Below are 17,614 nucleotides of genomic sequence, written 5' to 3' on the forward strand. Positions count from 1 at the left end.
CTAAAGGGTGGAAATGCAGGCCTATGTAGATATCTGATCAAAATTCAAAATACTCTTCTGTCTCCTGGCTGCAAAGGTGCCTTGGTGAAAGTAGTCCCCGGCTGATAGCGATCACCAAGGAGCTGTGGGATCTCATTCCCTTTGCACAGTAGCTACTCTAGAGTGACTGTGCAGAAATCAGAGCAGCATTCCTTTTCCATAGGAGTCCCAGCCAAGAAAGTGCCTTGTTTAGCAAGCTTGTGGGATGTTTGGAGGTCAGAGAAGGGCATTTCCTAACTCCTGCATTCCTTTTTGCAGGTCTTGAAAGCCTCTCTTGAAATGAAATGTAAGTGCCATGGAGTTTCTGGGTCATGCTCTATCAAGACCTGTTGGAAAGGCCTTCAAGAGCTGCGAGACATTGCACTGGACCTCAAAAACAAGTATTTATCAGCCACCAAGGTTGTTCACCGGCCCATGGGCACACGCAAATACCTCGTGCCAAAGGATATTGATATCAGGCCGGTTAAAGAGACAGAGCTGATTTACCTGCAGAGCTCGCCCGATTTCTGCATGAAGAACGAAAAAGTGGGGTCGCACGGGACCCAGGACAGGTGAGGGTTTCTGCAGCGGGCACTGACTGCACTCTGAGCCCCAAAGAGGGAAGGGGAATGTATGAATAAGAGGCAAATAACTGGGGAGGTAGCACATGCATGCAGGTAAAGGACATCTCTAACATATGGTACCATCTACAGATGCCTAAGGCTATCAGTGGTGGCTGTGGCCAAGACAGGGCTGCAGACACTTTTTGCGTTATTGGGCAGGCACAAGATATCTTTTGAAATCCCCCAGGCAGCTCACCTCTGCAGTAACTTGTAATGAACAAGCAGCTGCTTATGTGTTGAGTGTCTCTAAGTCATTTCTTGCAATCGCTGCAGATGTGATGAGTTGTTACTCTACTGTAAGGCTCCTCTAAGTAGGCAAGAGTTAACCCAATTAGGACCAGTGCTCCTAGGCAGCCTTAAAAGAGCCCTGAAAACTACAAAGGTGAATTTTTAAGATTTTTCTTCCATGGCGTTTTAAAAGTCCAGGCGCGTTTGTATTGCTTATGTCTCTGCAGAGGAATTTCTTCATCTCATTAATATTAGTGATTTAAGGTCATTATACCCGGCCTCCACTGGGCACAGTGCCGTCCCCTTTCACAGGCAGCAGACATGTCTGTCTCTTCCCATCATCTGTTTAATTCCCTCCAATACAAACCAATTCCACGTTTCAGCAGTGTGAGCATCTCTAGGTGGGCAGCAGACCCTTCGACAGCCAAATAATTGTGTATTTCCAAAATTTTGCAGAATTTCCAGATTTTTTGTTAGGTGGCTGTGATGGCTGGATTTCAAGCTGTCTCATTAGTTGCTGTCTGCTGGCTTGGCTTTCTTTAGATAGTTCTCATAATTCTTCTTTGCTTTTTGTGTTACTTTGTGGTGGAGACTCAGACAGACAAGTTGCAAGGAGCATGCGCCTGCCCTTTTGTGAGGTGTCCTCATTTTAACTGTTGTTGGATGTAGTGGTATTTGGGCCACTTTGTTTCAATGAAGAGAAGGTTTTGCTGTAATGGAAATGAAGTAAATGACCCAAATGCAGAAAAGATACTGTTTGGATACCTTTGATTCATACAAAGTATTTGGTGAGGGGACTCTAGAAGCTATCCTTTGGCAATGGCCATTTAACCTGGAACCGCAGATCTGTAGACAATATATCAGCATTTAACTGGTGGAGCTGATCAGGAGGTGATGACAGTTGAGTGAGACGAGTGTGTCCTTTTTGTCCCCTGATGTTTTGTGGCAGTTACGGTTTTGTATCCTCCAAAACCAATGACTGGACTTCTCTACAACAGCACTTATCTGGCAGGTTTGTGGTGGGAATGCCAGGCCAGCGGTGGAGCAGTAATTAGCAAGTGAAGATGTTTATGAGTCACTGAGGATTGTAGGGAAAAAAGCATGTGTTGAAACTGGTTTCTGAGGGAAAATGTCATTTGAGTGGAAGCAATGTTTTTGCGGATTTGTATAGATTTTGACAAATTTGTGTCTTGAAAAAGACCTCTTTGTTGTGCCACTCTGTTTTGCAATGAAAAAAATTGTGGAGGTTATTTGGAAATCAGTTTTATAGGAATTGCGTGAAATCAACAGCTTGTGTCAAAACCAAACTGAATCCATTACAGATTTGCCAAGTAAAACTTTTTCCATGAGCTGAAATCCTTTTAAGGTGTGACTTCTTCATCATCTAATTTCATTTTACAGCAGATTTTGCCTTTTTATCCCAGCTAGGGATGAAAAATATGTCAAGGTCTTGAATGACTTTTTTTTTTTTCTTCCAAGGATAGGAAAATGTGTATTGCAGGCGTCCGTTTATCCCAAGACGGGCGACAGCAGTGATTGTGAGCCTGCCAGGCAAGGGTCCGTGGGAAGTGAGATTGAGTGAGGATTTAGAGGACTGAGATATTAGAGCAGGAAGGGATGACTTTCAAAAGGAACTTGTCAAGAAATACTCCTTATTCTCAGATGTGCAAGACGGTGATGGCCGTGGGAGGGGAGGAGGGCGAGATAGTCCCGTGTTGAGCTCCGCGCGTCTCTCAGGCCAAGTTTTAAGGTCATGTGTAGTTATGCTCATTTTCATCGCAATCCATCTGCACACTCTTGAGAAGATGCCTGGTGCCTCAAAATTAGCATGTGTAACACAAGCCATAGCAGCCCCTTTTCTGCATTAAATTAGTAGAGGAAATAAGTGTAAAATGCACACAATGTGTTTGCAGATCGGTCCGTTCTTCCTGGAGGGAGCGGGAAAAAGGAGGGGAGCTTCCCTAACCTCCTCCTCCCATGCATGCCTTTTTCCCTTTGCAATTTTTCTCTCACAAAGAGGACATCTAAATGTCTTTTAAATGCGGTGGCTTTTTTCCAGCCAGCTGTGGGGCTGCAGAGATAGCACCTAATGACAGAGATGAGGAAGAAGGAACACAAAAGAGATGCTGTTAGAGAGGGCAGGGAAAAATGTGGTTTGCGCTTACTCTGCAAAGATGTAAAAATGCTCTCATGGAAATAGCCCAAACAGGTTTTTATTTTATAAGTCAAGTCTCAGTGGCATCTTAACATTTTATCCCTGTGCACACCAAAATTTTCTGGGGGGAGATCCTGCTGTTTCCTACTAGGCTAATTTTTAAGGTCTTTTATGGTAAATGCAATCAAAAAGGGATTTTTGGTGGTGGTCCCTCAGTTAATTTTTTCTTTTCTTCCACCACCTGCCTGTTCCCTCTTTGGCCTTTTTCTGGCCATGAACGTGGGTGCAGGGATCAGCTCACGGGGTGTTACAGTGCAGACCCCTCTCACCGTGCTCCAGGAGACTTTGGTCTGGGCATCTCCAGCATCTTCCCAGCCCTGCCTCCAAAGGGATGCGAAGGGGAGGAGACCCCATTAACAACCCCTCTTCCTGTTACTGGATTAAAAAATGCAGATCGCTGCATTTTTATTACCAAAAATGAGTAGTTTTGCATCATATGGAGAAGAAGTCCTCTCCCCACTCCCTCTCCCGCAGGTCTGGGGCTTGCTCAGAGCACGCTGGAAGCAGGCTGATGGCTAAGTTGCAACACCTTGGACATATTGGGTTTCAGTGTATGCTGTAGGGAACAATCCTGCACCGGCAGGTGGGTGGAAGGGATAATCTAATCGGTGGCTTCCATCTCTCTAATTATCCCTCGCATTATGCAGACTTATTGTGTGTTTTTCAGGCAGGAAAGGGAATTGAATTACCTTGTAGTGGAACCACGTGAAAATCCACTCAGAAAACGCACACCCGGTTACTCAAAAGCCTTTCAGAGCATTTTGCTGAAAGGATTTCAAAGCCTTCTTCGGAACAAGCCTGAAATGTTTTCTAAGACACCTTGGCCTTTCTTAGTTTGTTGACATTAGAAATGGTTTGGAAATCTGCATGCCTCCAAGCGCTTGGGGTGTATCCAGATTTCAGAGTCAGGGAGCTGAACCCGAACCTGAGATTTGAAGCCTCTTTGAAGTGCTCAAAAACTGATTAAGGAGCTGAGTTTTGCAACCGGTATCCAAGGCTCCTGCAAACAGGCTTGCTGCAACTGCAGCCAAACAAACTCTGTGTGCTTGTATGCCACCATCACACTTTCATAGCCAATAAAACATGGTCTGGAGAAAAATCTAAAGAAGCTGATCTGTGGAGCAGCAAGTGGATTGTACAACTTTCAATACAACAAATTAACCACAGGGAAAAAAAGTATACGTTCCCGTTTCAGAGCTTTCTTGGGCAAAAGCACCCTATAGTTCATCTTTTAAGAAGCTAGTTCAGTTTCTCCTGCCTGAAAAATTCGTTATCGGCTTTGAGTAAATGATAAATAATAACAGATTATAAAATTGAGATCTGTTTTGTGAGAAAAGAAGCAAAAGTATTAACCTGCTTTATCAGGAGGGTGCAACGTATCATATTTCAAAGGCTGTTTAAGGTTCCTTAAGGAATCCAAGGAAAGGGAAATTCTGCCATGCATGCAAAAGCCTCCAGCCCCTGAAGCCTTGCAGAGATAACTGAGCTGTTTATTACTGATCTTTCCCAGAGCCGAGCAAACGCTGCTCCCTCCCTGCTGAAGATGGGAAGGAACTCTCTTACGCTGCAGAAATCGGGCTGCAACGCTGCGCTGCAGCTAAGCTGGGTTGATCAGCCACCACTCCTTAGCTGACTCATTTTGGCAACGAACGTGGCCGTTCTTTGGTCCTTGCTCCTTGCGCATGTGTTCGTTCTTCTCAGCAATATAAAATATTAGTCTTAAGTGTCTCCCGAGGTGTCTTAGGCTGGTGTGTTTTCTCGGATAGGAACATGCATGAAGTTAGCTGAGCATGCATCTGCTCTCGGTGGTGACTGCAAAGCCGTAGGGACTGGTGGTTGCCTCTTTGGCATCTTGGTGGTCCCAACAGAAGGGCTGATCAAAGGCTGCAAAAAAAGGATGCAGTCATTTTCAGTGTTCAATGGCAGCCCTCGATACCGCTTGTTTCCTGCCACCCCCAAAATATGCTTTGCATTGCGTGATGATGTGGGCAAGAATGTTTCTTAGCAGCACTCATATTTAGATGGGGAAGAGTGGTAGTTACGGGTCGACAACAGCATTTGGGGTTTGTTTTTTGTTACAGTCTCTCTTAGTTTCTGTTACTCAGTGAGGGCACAAGAAGCAATATGATGAACTTTGGCTTTAAGTACGTTATAACATGTTTGATGATTTAGCAGGTTTTGGAACTGTTACCAGGTGTGCCACCCTTTTTTTCTTAGGATCCAACAAATGATGAATAGCAAATAGAAAATAATCTGTGACTGTCCCAGAAGTTTAAACGGGAGAAAAGTCAGAAAAATGGTAGCTTTGTGTTCCCCCCACTTGCAATGCTATTTCTACTTTCCCAAGGCAATGTGCTTGTAGCTGGTGCCCATTTCAGTAGTCGGGCCAGCTGTGCTTTTGGGGGCTTTTTTCTCAGTTAATCCCTGGGAAAGTTTGAATCCTTCCCACTTTGAGAGACCTGCATTTGACAATAAAGTTTCCTGAACAGATTTGTGAATAATAAATTTATTGGTGGAAAGAGTAATTTCACACAGTAAAATGGCAGTGGATAGTGAATTCAGTGGATAAAAAATTGCAGCCAGCTCTCCTAAACATATTTAGTCCCTTTGCATCAAAACAGCATTGGAGTTAGGGAATATCAGGGCTGGGAATGACTTTCCATGGTAGGAGCAAGACTGAAATAAGACCACCTAGGCTGCTACTGAAGATGTTTGTCTACTCTGGTCTTAAAAACAGTTTCCCTAAACAACCTGTTCCAGGGTTTTACTATCCTCAGAGTTATGTTTTTTTTAATCTGAAATCAAACTAATAATTTCTTGTCCTCTTTCCTCAGCATATAAAGAACATTTCTTCTCTCTCCTTTTTGCAATAATCTTTTATAGATGGGAAGACACCTCTTCTTACAGACTTCTCTAAATCAGTTCCTTCATCCTTTTCTGCTTTCTGAACTACTCCTCTGACTCTCCTGGGAACATTCCCACATTTATCTGGATCTTTCTCAAAGCGTGTTGCTTACTTTGCATTTTAATCCACTCTCACAAAATGCTCTCAGCTCCTTTAGCCCCAGCGTTATCCACAAATTTTTAAGCTCACTCTCTACTCCTCATTAATGAAAATACAGGCTGGTTCCAGGATCTCCCTTGACATGTCTTTGCTGACATGTACTATTGATAACTCTCTTTCGTACAGTTGTTCAGTGTCAGTCTCTAGTCGTTCCTTGTGGATGAGAAAGCGATTTAAAAGTAGTTAAGATTCTGCCCTCAAAATCTTATATGGAGCTGTGCGCTTTGATGTATTTTTAGCAATGTCCATTGTGTTACATACCTCCTGGGGGACTTGAATTATTTTTCTCTTTGTTTTATATACTGCTGTACTACTTGATGTTACTGGAGCAAGGGGCACTAAAGAAATTAATAGGAATTTGATTTAAAAGAGAAAAAATAAATTATTTCTTTACACAGCAGTACTGTCTTCTGGGACTTGTGGCTGCTGGAGTTCATGGAGGCAGATGGTTTCCCTGAGGTCAGAAAGGGATGAGACAAACGCACGGCCAAGCTGCCCACAAGAGGATACTGAGATGTCTAGGCAGGAACATACCTTCTATCATCCCTAATGCAACAGCCCAGGTGCTGCTGGTGTATGAGGAAAACAACTACAGAAAGTGGCCAGGTTTGTGTTTTCCTCCCTGAACAGCATCTCCCACAGCCACTGGGAGATGCACTGGGCCAGGCAGGCAGTTGCTGTGTTCCAGAATGACTTTTCTTGTGTACTCATAAGCAGCTTCCACTTATCAATAGGACTGATGGAATGAGATCCCAGTGGACATCCAGCCCATCCCTGTCATCATATGTCATTTTTGCAGGTGACACACTACAGAGTTGGCCTCAGTTTGGCTCTCAGAGGCCGGTTGGGCAACCCAAAGAATCTATCCTTATATCTGCTGATGGGACAAAAGTGAACTGGGACCCACAATGAAATTAAGCGTGACATCTCCCCATAGCTTTTAAAATGAAAATCCCCCAGGAGGTAACTGTGAGATGGCTTAGCCTCTCTATCTGGGGGAAGACTTTTAGAAGTGCTGGGGTGTCCTTCACCATCTCTGTCGAGGAGCTACCCCCATGATGAGGCTATATGACATACCGCAGTGTTTCTGCAAGTGAGGGCTAGAAAGGGGAGATTTTGGACAGGCATATTGAGTGGGATTTGTCCAGTCAGCAGGGCTGACCTCCTCCCTTCTTGCATAAAGAAGGAAAAAGCACTGTGACAATGTGAAAGCCTGTTCCTGAGCCAGGACCTTGGCTGGGATTACGGCCGAAGCATCGTTTTTCACCAGTCTTCCAAGTGCTTCTAGAGGTTACGGTGTTGTGTTAAGATGCAATCGCCTGCCTTCGTATTTTCTCTCCGAGGCTCAGGAGGAGGGCATTTCTCTGAGTTGCTGGAATCGTGCTGGACCAGGCCCAAAACAAATGAGATTGAACTTAACCCATCAGCGGGGAGCCTGGTGAGATTGCAGCCATGGGCTCTGAAAGCAGATGCTCGGGGGCAGCTTCTGTGGGTAAACTCTGGTCTTCAGGCTTCTTTGTCATCCCCCACTTGCTTTTTGTATGTATAGATGCAGCTGAGAAACTACCTCTGTTTCAGCTTGTTTAAAGAAAAATAAAGATAATTCATCCAGGCCTATGCTTTAAAACAGAAAACAAAATCTCTGGTTAGTGGCATTGCCAGGGAAGTTTTCTAGAAGCCCATTTAAGTTCAGGATGGGGTCAAAAGCTTTGTTTTGGCTATTCAACCCATCCGTCCAGAATGCCCCTGTTCCTTCATCCAAAACTGAGGGAAGCTTGGGAATTTTTTAATAAGATTTTGGGTTTTTCCTTTCTTTATTTCAGGCTGGGTGGGATGGGGACAGCTATGGAAAGGTATATCTCCTAGTGGATCCACTTTTTTTTTGCAAACTGAAGGAGTGGGTGCAAGGAAAGGGAGATTCCCAGGTCCCAATACAGAAGGTAGAAGAGTTTTGCTCTCTGTTTGAATGGGATAAATTTGACTGTCAGGTGCTTTGTACATTTGGGGAGTGAAGGTACTCAATAGTGACCTGGAGTCAGAGTGGACCCGTATTCCTTTTCTTGGCGATTTTAATGAGCTCTCCGCACGAGGTGGCACAGATGCACTGCACATCCATCACCATGCTTCTGCAGACTCCCCATCCTCCCTAGGTGAACCTCCGGGCAGCAACCTTTCCATCCACTGGTAAAGCTGAGTAAGGTTGTCAAATACCCTCCCCTCTTCTAATGTCAACACACCTATATTTGAACCTTTGCTCCGAATATTTAATGCATTTACTAATACATTTATGAGGAGTCATTCGGAGGTTTCCTGGTGGAGGGGCCCTGGCTCGCAGGGGCAATAACAACGCCTTTGGTTCAGCGTTAGGCAAACACGCTCAGTGTGGTTGCAGACTTCAGCTTCGGTAGAGGCTTTCAAAGGTTTGTAAATATTTACACACACTCCCGAATGAGGGGGAGCAGGGGGGGGCCTTTAAACACTGAACCTGGAGAGGAATGCGAGTCAGAAATAACAAACAGGAGGCCCGCCTGAGTCAGAAAAAAATAAAGGAAGAACAAGAACAAAATCTCAACACCTCATTAATCCCGTAACTTCTCCTAAAGCATTACCTCATGAGGAATTCCTATAAATCTCATGGATTTGTTTTCATCTGTTAATGGAGTGCTCAGCTCAAGAGTCCGACTCGTGCTCTTCTCTCCTTTCCCTGCCCCAAACCAGCCTTAGAGTGTTTCTGTCCAAAATAGGCATGCCAAATAAGATTTGGGAGAGATGTCAGCAATTCCCCCACTCTCCAAACCGCCTTTCTTGCAGTAGTTTCAGGACTCCACCAAGTTCACAGCCTCGTGGTGTTGGGTGCATAAAGAGATCTGTTACCCTACGGTGCTAGTGTCCAGCCAAGCATCTGAGCAAACACGAGCACTTCCACCCTGGGCTATCTTTACAGCCCGTGGAGAAACAGCATCTCTAGGATATGGTTCATCTCATCCAAAAGTCAATGCCTGTTGCACTCTCATGTCCAGTGACCCAACTTGGAGTATTTTAGGTGAATGAGACAGCTGGTTTCTGAGAATGGCTGTGAATCCATGATCAATGGATCAGTCAGAGAGATTCCCCAGTTCATGAGTTACTTCTGAAAACCTCAAGCCAGCCACTTGCAAGCGAACAAAGCGAGGGAACCCCACACAATGGCTGACTTATCCCGACGAGTCTGGCTTTAATTAAAAGCAGAAGCAAAACAAGCAGTAAAAGTCCGTGTGATATTTGGCGACTTGTCATCCTACCCTGTGCTCCTGCCGTGCTGCCTGCTCCTGGGTCAGGACTCGGGGTGTTATAGGGCCAGCTCCCCGGCTGCTCATGCCGTGCTGGGAGAAACTTGTGGGGGGAAAGTGCAAAGTCCGGCCCTCCTAGTATCGGTTGTGATTTCCCTGATAGGGTCAGGTCTGGATAGTGGCTGTAACAGCCTGCTTGGGAGCTTTCCCAGCCCAGGATCATTGGCACGGAGCCTGTGCAAATACTCTGTGGCTGCAGGGTTCCTTCTCCATCCTTTTCAGGTTAGGTAGTGTTGGACAAACACCGGTGTTTGTTCTTCAGGGTATCATCTTCTTCCAGCTCCTTTCCGACAGCTTTGGAGCCTGTCTAGGACTACAGATTGCTAGGGACCGTGAGTTCTTGTTTTGGTGGAGGTATCACGATAGCTTTGCTTGTCTGCCTGTATGGGAATTGGTCCTGCCTGACGGGCAGCCTGAATGCTGCTGAGCCTGAACCGAGAGTCAGAACAGGAGTTTAATGTTATTTTGGGTGTCACAGCAGGTGATGCAAGCGCAATCCTGGGCATCAGAGCAGGCAATGTGAGTGCAGCCCGGGGGCTCTCCCTGCCTCCTGTGCAGGTGTAGAGGGCTGGGTGCTCACCCCTGCAACCCTGCCGTGTGCATGCTGCAGCTGAGATGCAGCCGTGCTGGCTTCACCCGGTGCCGTGCAGAGCTGGCAGGCTCCAGCACCACCTCAGGGCAGTGGTTTGGAAAGCCCTGCGGGGATTTGTGCTTGCTCAGCGCCTTTTCTTTCTTGCAGGCAATGCAATAAGACCTCCAACGGGAGCGACAGCTGCGACTTGATGTGCTGCGGCAGAGGCTACAACCCCTACATGGACAAAGTGGTGGAGCGATGCCACTGCAAGTACCACTGGTGCTGCTACGTGACCTGTAAAAAGTGCGAGAGGACTGTCGAGAGATATGTGTGCAAATGAAAACCCTCCTCTCTCCACCTGGGAGCTGAGACGCCGGCGGCACCCCAGCACTATTCAGAGAAGAGAAAACCTTTCCTTGTCTAGACGTCGTTTATCTTGTAAAGACACAGACTTGAAGAAAGATGGTAGGAGGAAAAAAAAGCAATCCCACCAGTAAAAATAAGACCCTAAAAAAAACCCAGCCAAACCCACGAATGTTTCCCCCCACCAATAAAATGCTCTCTGAGAAGACAAAAACTCATTTGGGATGGTATCTTCTTCCAAAATATTTCCTATGGTTGCCAATGACGTCCGGCCATCAAGTGCCTTAGTATTTTGAGAAACAAAAATAGAAACTTTCCCCAGGGAAGAAAAGCAACTCTGGTTTGAAAATAACTAACACTCACACCTGCCTATGCCTTCTAGCACAGGTACTGAGTCTACATTAGGACCATCCCAGAAGGGAAAACGCTACAGCTTTTCAGCAATAACTGCTTTTGTTGCCAAAGACTTTATTTTTAGCAGGGAAGCATCCACTCCAGATGATAAAGGTGGAAAGATTTCAGGTCAACCCCCTGAAATGAACAACTCATTTTAACCTATCTTTTACACAGGTCTGTGACTTTGAAGTTACTTACTGCTGCAGGAAAAGCTGTCCTTGATTTGTCCAGGCTGGACAGGGTTTCAAATTCAACCATGCAAAAAATCCCCTGGGATCCTGGAGGCAGTGAGAGTAGGGTACCTTGAGAAGGACTTTATGGGGTCCACAGGATAGTAGTGGAGCCGTTAGGATAAAAAACCAAAGTGGACTCAAAATCCAGTGGAAAAGTGAAAAAAAACCAGCTCCTGCTCTCTTTCTCTCTTGCCCTTTGAGTGTGATGGCCTTAGCCACCAATGTTCTGCCACATTGGGCCATCAGATCCTTAGGGAAATACGCCGCCGCCTCTTTTTCCACAGCAAAACCGTTGATGCAGCCCCAAGAAACTGCAGAGAGCGGAGCGAGTCTGGTCCTGGCTGTAGGGAGTGCAGCCATGCAGGGCAGCAGCTATTCCCAGCAGAAAAGAATGGGAACGTGTCAGTCCTTAACGTGGCCCTGCCCTGACACAGCAGAGAACCACTATCTGTGGCTGTACATATTTTCTTTTGTATGCAGACATACAGAAATATTTATAAGATATATCTTGCGCTTTTGTCTACTCTACTTCCTACATAAATATATCTATATATTATAAACAAGCATTAACAATAGTATGAAATAAATGCTGAAGTTACTGGTGCAACAGCAAAATGTTAGATTATTATGTTTCACTCTCCTACTTGGAAAGCAACCCTGATTTTCCTCCCAAGGACGGGAGAAGAGCATGGCTCGAGGCACTCGCTGGCGTGGGATAGATAAGTTCTTTTATTCCCTGTCTCCCCAGCCTCTTCATTTTAAGCAGAATTAGCCAAGATACGGTCAAGACAATGAAATGGAGCACTTGGACAAAGGAAGAGTCACCGTTCTTGTTTTGCTTTTTATATCAGCAATCACTCTCATCGGTAAAATATCCCAGTGCCCCCAAGGAGCTTAATAACAAACGTGACTAATACCTCTCATGAGTAGTTTGCTCCTCGCTCCTGCACGTGGAGAGGAGTTGCTGTGCAGGGGAGGTTTTAGCTCAGGTTAGGTTCCCTTTCTCGCTCTTTTTTTTGCAGTGGGCATCCAGCTCTGTGTCCCTGTTAGGAAAGGTGATGTTGGAGAAGGATGTCTTCTCCAGGAGCAGAAGGCAGCAGAGCCTTTGAGGTCCTTCAGACCATTTTGGGGAACCCCATTCCCCAAGAGAAGCACTGTAGGCAGCCAGAAAATCACTCCTACACAAATGTGGGCAGACAGAAGCACTTTCCTAGGGGGAAATATGTCCATAACACCAAAAGTCTTCCTCCAGATCCCTTTTTTCCCCCACCCAGCTGCTCTCTAGGAAGCAACTGCCTCTGACATGTCTCTGAGCAGTCCTAGAGAGCTGGAGGAGAAAAACATCATGGCCTATAGAGCAAAATTACAGATATTTTGTTCTTCTCAGCTATTTTGCTTTGCTGTAACTGGTTTGGGCTCCTCGCCTCCTTCCCTCCCCCAGCCACAAGCAGGCAAAATGAGGCCTTTGGTAGTTTGTCAGTGGTTTGTGTTATTGTCACCCCATAAAAGCTGGTGGACTAAAACATCTCCTCAGTGCGGTGTGATGAGCAGTGGGTGTCTTTAGGCTGACATGCAGACAGGCTGGTGGCACAAATCCCACTGCTCTCCAAAGCCAGAATTTGGCTTCGTTTGATATGTAAAGAAACGTTCTACTTTCATTCTTTTAAGGAATTTTATTTTTATTTCCAGTTTCTGATGAAGCCAGCAAGGCAGGGATGTTCTGAGTGAAGAAAAATTTGAGCATTTCAATGCTATTCTGTAATGACTCTTTTTCTTGCTCCCTTGCTGATGTCCCGAGTCTTTCTGCTTGGCGAAAAAATAGCGAGATGGAAGAAATGCTCTGTATGCACATTGTTTTCAGCTGCATTTCACTCCTGCGGTGTCAGACCTGTGTTCCTCAGCTGGTTTTCTCATGTCAGAAGAAACCATAACTTTGCAGAGCATGTAAAGATGTGAGGAATTCTGCTGGGCAACTGCAGGTCCATCAGGTGGGGACCGACCCCTCAGCAGACCTTTAGCCACAGCGGTACCTCACGCTTTATGTCTGCCTCTGCCCACAGCCATCTGTTACTGAAGATGTTGGACTGAAATGGCTTCAGTGTTTGGAGGTTTGCAGTTTGGGGCATCCAGGCTCAAAATCTCTGCTGGCTCCTCTAGATCATGGGCTTCATCTGAATTTTGCTTTTTTAAGCTAAGAGTCCGTGTGGCCTCAGCCCATGTCCTACGCTGTCTGTCTATGAATTAACACCGTTACACCACTTTTTTCCATAACTCCTCAGTTTCAGTGTCCTTCTCTGGAGCGGCTGCGTGCTGTATTGGCAATGCACCCAGGGTGATGTGCCTTGCTGAGACAAAAGTCATGCACAGGGCAAGGTCTGAGAAGCTGCAGCCTCCCTTGTTACACAGCCCTGCTTCCTCCAGCAAATTAGGGTCATCTCCCTCCTGATGGTGTGGCATCTTCTAATTTTTTCAGAAAATGACTTTCTATGAGAGGGAGGCAGTGCTTTCTGTTTTCTTTTCCTTATAATACAAACTAGGAGTAAAGAGAGCCTATAACATGGGTCCATACTGGTGGAATGACCCGTGGCACTTCTTGCTCCTTGCAGCCTGGCTCTGATGCTTTCCTCCTGGTATCAGCATCAAAGCACAGAGGGGCCAGAAGAGACAATTGTCTTTGTTCTCAATTGCAATCATAGAATCACAGAATGGTTTGGGTTGGAAGGGACCTTAAAGACCTTCTCATTCCAACCACCCTGCCATGGGCAGAGACACCTTCCACCAGACCAGGTTGCTCAAAGCCCCATCCAACCTGGCCTTGGACACTGCCAGGGATGGGGCAGCCACAACCTCTCTGGGCAACCTGTGCCAGTGCCTCACCACCCTCACAGTGAAGAATTTCTTCCGTATATCTAACCTAAATCTACCCTCTTTCAGTTTAAAGCCATTATCCCTTGTCCTATCACTACATGCCCTTGTAAAAAAATCCCTCTCTGGCTTTTTTATAAGCCCCCTTTAAGTACTGGCAGGCTGCTATAAGGTCTCCCCGGAGCCTTCTCTTTTCCAGGCTGAACAACCCCAACTCTCTCAGCCTGTCTTCACAGGAGAGGTGCTCCAGCCCCCTGATCATCTTCATGGCCTTCTCTAGACCCTCTCCAACAGGTCCATGTCCTTCTTATTTTGGGGGCCCCAGAGCTGGATACAATACTCCAGGTGGGGTTTCATGAGAGTAGAGCAGAGTAGAAGGGGACAATCCCCTCCCTCGACCTGCTGGCCACGCTTCTTTTGATGCTCAGTGCAACAGGAGTCCAAAATGTAGCTGCCAAATTATTTTCTGTGCATGTGTGGTCTGAAAGATATTTGGGAGAACATTTGGCACAAACCAGTTTTGCAGGGAAAATATGTCCCTACAGGCGGGGCAAGACCTTCATGTACCAGACTCATTCCCTCCCCCAGCCCTTCAGCAACCAGCTTTCAAGGCTTTGCTCCGAAACACTGAGGTCTTTCAGCTTCTGAATGAAATGGCTTTAATTATTGTGAATGCCTCTGTTGGGTGATGCTACACTTCCCTCTCTCATAACATAGCCTGCCAGATCCTAACAGCTGGTATAGTTTGGCCCAGCTCCATGTCCTACTACACAGCTCTGTTGATTTACACTAGCTGGGAAAATACAGCTGATACATTCCCATAAATACTATTATTTCAAAAATATTATAATATTACTCCTGAGGGAAAAGGGCAAGCTATCTTGAAAAGTATTATGTCAGTGGCTTTGTAGTATTTATTCATTTGAAAAAATATCCGTGATTTAATAAAACAGTTTGGACTTAATGCTATTTCCAAATCTGAGGATTTAGGCCTTGTGTGCATCCAGCTGGCTTTATATTTTTTGATGAATTCCCCCCCATCCTCACCCCTTTCCAGCTTTATATCATTTAGTTTGCTCCCTAAGGTAGGCAAATTACATTCATTATAGAAAACTCCCATCCGACTGTTTGCTTTAGTCTACAAAACGGAAAGTATCTTAATCACGCTAAAGCGGGCAGCCCACGAGTGCTTCATGTGCAGCTACAAAAGCCCTCGCTGAGGGGAAGGGGGGTGGCAAAAGGAGTGAAAAATCTGAATACAATTAACAGTGCCTTTGTCAGGAAAGTGATAAAAGAGTCTCTGAGGGACCATCCCTTTTCCTACTAGAGAACAGATCCCTGTAGACGACCATTAGCATCCTCCAAGTGAGCTGGGCTTGTGCCGCCCAGCTCTGGGCTACCTGCTCCGGGAAGATGCTGGAAGGAGGCTCTGGAGGTACTTGGGGATGTGGGGAGCAAGAGGAAAATTCAGCCCTGGGATCGCTTGTCCTTAACACCCTCACCCCACCGTGAAGGGTTTGCCTTCCCTGCATCGGGCAGAGGGTCGTGAAACACCATCCCTTTGCTCCCAAGAGCAGATGGGAGCCAGCACAGGAATGACTTTGTCCTCTACACGTGGGAGATGGAGCAGAAAGCAAGATTTGGGAGAGGGGGAGAAAGAACAGGAAACTTAAAATCCACCTGAGATTAATGACTTTAACATGTACAACATGTTTTGTTTTGTTTTGTTTTCCCCTCAGGACCAGTTTCATCAGTCAGACAGAGTTTGATTAAATATCTCGGCAGAGCCGTGGTTTATTCATCTAGAACAAAAGTTACCCCCTGTTCAGGGAAGCAGCATTAGCTTTGTTTTCTAATTGTAAAAGCAACAATAATAATAAAAATCATAACAATGGTATGCATTGTGGATCATTTTTATTTGTTTTTTTGTTAAGAGTAAGTGGACTGTATTTTGTCTGTATTGTAAAGATGAAATGAGTTATTTTAAAGATCCTTTCTGGGTTGTGTGGAGTTTTTTTTCTCTTCTAAGTGGAATTTTTCAAGGTATTCACCAGGACCACAGGGCCTCAGAATTTCTCTTAAGAAAATAAAAAGGCAGAAGAGGGTATCATGTAATTGCAGGACTCTGGGAGCTGGGATGTGAAGGGAAATGCTGCAAAGGCTGCAGAGCTTGTGAGAAAGCCACTGGATCCGTAATGCTGTGCTGGGTCTCTTGTGCTGCCATCCACACACGGACGAGATTCAGACCTAAAATTTGTCGTGGGTTGAGCTAATTTGGGAGTCTGCCCACTCGTACAATGCAGCGACAACTTGAACGGGGATGGCTCACGCGCTTAAGGCTAAACATGTGTGTAAGTGTTTTTCTGGATCAGGGCCAAAGCGCTGAAAACCTTGGAGAATTGAATCCTATAAATGCCCATTATCGATATCTCAGATCTCTCTAAGTGGTAACTGCTGACAAACATGGGCTTTTTAAAATGGAGACCCACGTTTCTCTCAGATTTTCTGAGGCTGGGCCCCAAATTCACTCAGTCTGGGATTGGGTCTGTACCGTTGCTCGGGGGTGATGAACGACGAAGCCAGGCTGGAGTGAAAGTGAGACTATACAACAAAAACAGGTCAAGTTGGGTGCTCACAACCCCCTGTTTGTCCGAAGCTCTAGGGGTGTGTGACAGCTCAGCTCCAGCATCCCTGAGCATTGGCTGCTTTCTCAAAATTCATACTGAATTTCAGAGGAAAGAGAGATTTTAAGTCCATCATTCTAGGGGGCTTCCTTCCTTCCCTGTTGTTTCTCATCCTAAATTTCAAGCTATTTAGCATTATCCTAAAACAGCTTGAGATTTAGGATGAGATGCTATAATCTGGGTCATTATAAATCATTAATAGTGGCAACTGCATCGCCAAAGGAAACCAACCGGTGGGCATATCTCAAATCAAATGTCCCCAGGCCCAGGAGGTTGACCATGCAAAGGAGGATCCAGACCTTTCTCTGCTGCATGCAGACACTGCAAACACGCACCACCTGCAGCTCCTTTCCACTCCGCTACCTGCTCAATTCGCAATTAATTTTACAAAGTGCTGCACATGTTGACCAGGGCCAGGCTCAGGCAGGAAAACTGTTTTCTTTTCTAAACTCCTGCTCTGTCCAGGGCTGTTCTCCTCATCAGGGTCGGACAGATTAAAATATCACCTCGGTGCTCACCTCTGCAGGTGCTTCCTTCCTTGCTGCAGGCAGCGTGCAAGCTGCTGGGGGCGAGCTGGGAGAATCTTTGGAGAAAGTGGGAAACGATGGCTAGCAACTCCCTTGCTGGAGGAGCAGCCCTTGGCGTGACATAAAATCATCAAGCTGACAGTTGCAAAGAGTTGCCTGATTTACAGGCAGCTGCAACTCCCCAGCTCACCCTGACCCCCACCAGTAACTCTTCCTCCGCTGCACGTAGGAGTCTTCTCAGCAGTCTGCAGTGAAGCATCTGGTGCCATTTGAGGCTTTGCACGGGACTTCAGAGCGACCTTGGCCCCGCGGGAGTCCCCTGCCCACCAAGGCTGGAAGGGGAACGTCAAGGGGACACCCAAGGGCATTTCAAATAGTATTGACATTTAAGCCGTTGAGTTGCACCCCTGCCTCTCGTGATGCAAAGACTCAAAGACACTTTCTTCCCTCCACAGCACTGGTCCCAAGGGTTCTCCCAGGTCCACCGTGGACCAA

The 17,614-nt window shown here is 46.1% G+C and overlaps 1 protein-coding gene across 1 annotated transcript in view; it reads left to right on the forward strand.

Moving 5' to 3' along the window:
- The window catches only part of WNT11 (Wnt family member 11), a 30,688-nt gene extending 14,883 nt beyond the window's left edge, over positions 1–15,805 (forward strand). Inside the window, exons 5-6 of the mRNA XM_069808623.1 lie at positions 298–590; positions 10,217–15,805. Of these exons, the coding sequence (XP_069664724.1) occupies positions 298–590; positions 10,217–10,391 (468 nt within the window). The 3' untranslated portion in view covers positions 10,392–15,805. The remainder of the gene's footprint in view (positions 1–297; positions 591–10,216) is intronic.
- The last annotated feature ends 1,809 nt before the right edge of the window (positions 15,806–17,614 follow it).

This window comes from Haliaeetus albicilla, chromosome 20 (genome assembly GCF_947461875.1).
Source record: "Haliaeetus albicilla chromosome 20, bHalAlb1.1, whole genome shotgun sequence".
NCBI lineage: Eukaryota > Metazoa > Chordata > Aves > Accipitriformes > Accipitridae > Haliaeetus > Haliaeetus albicilla.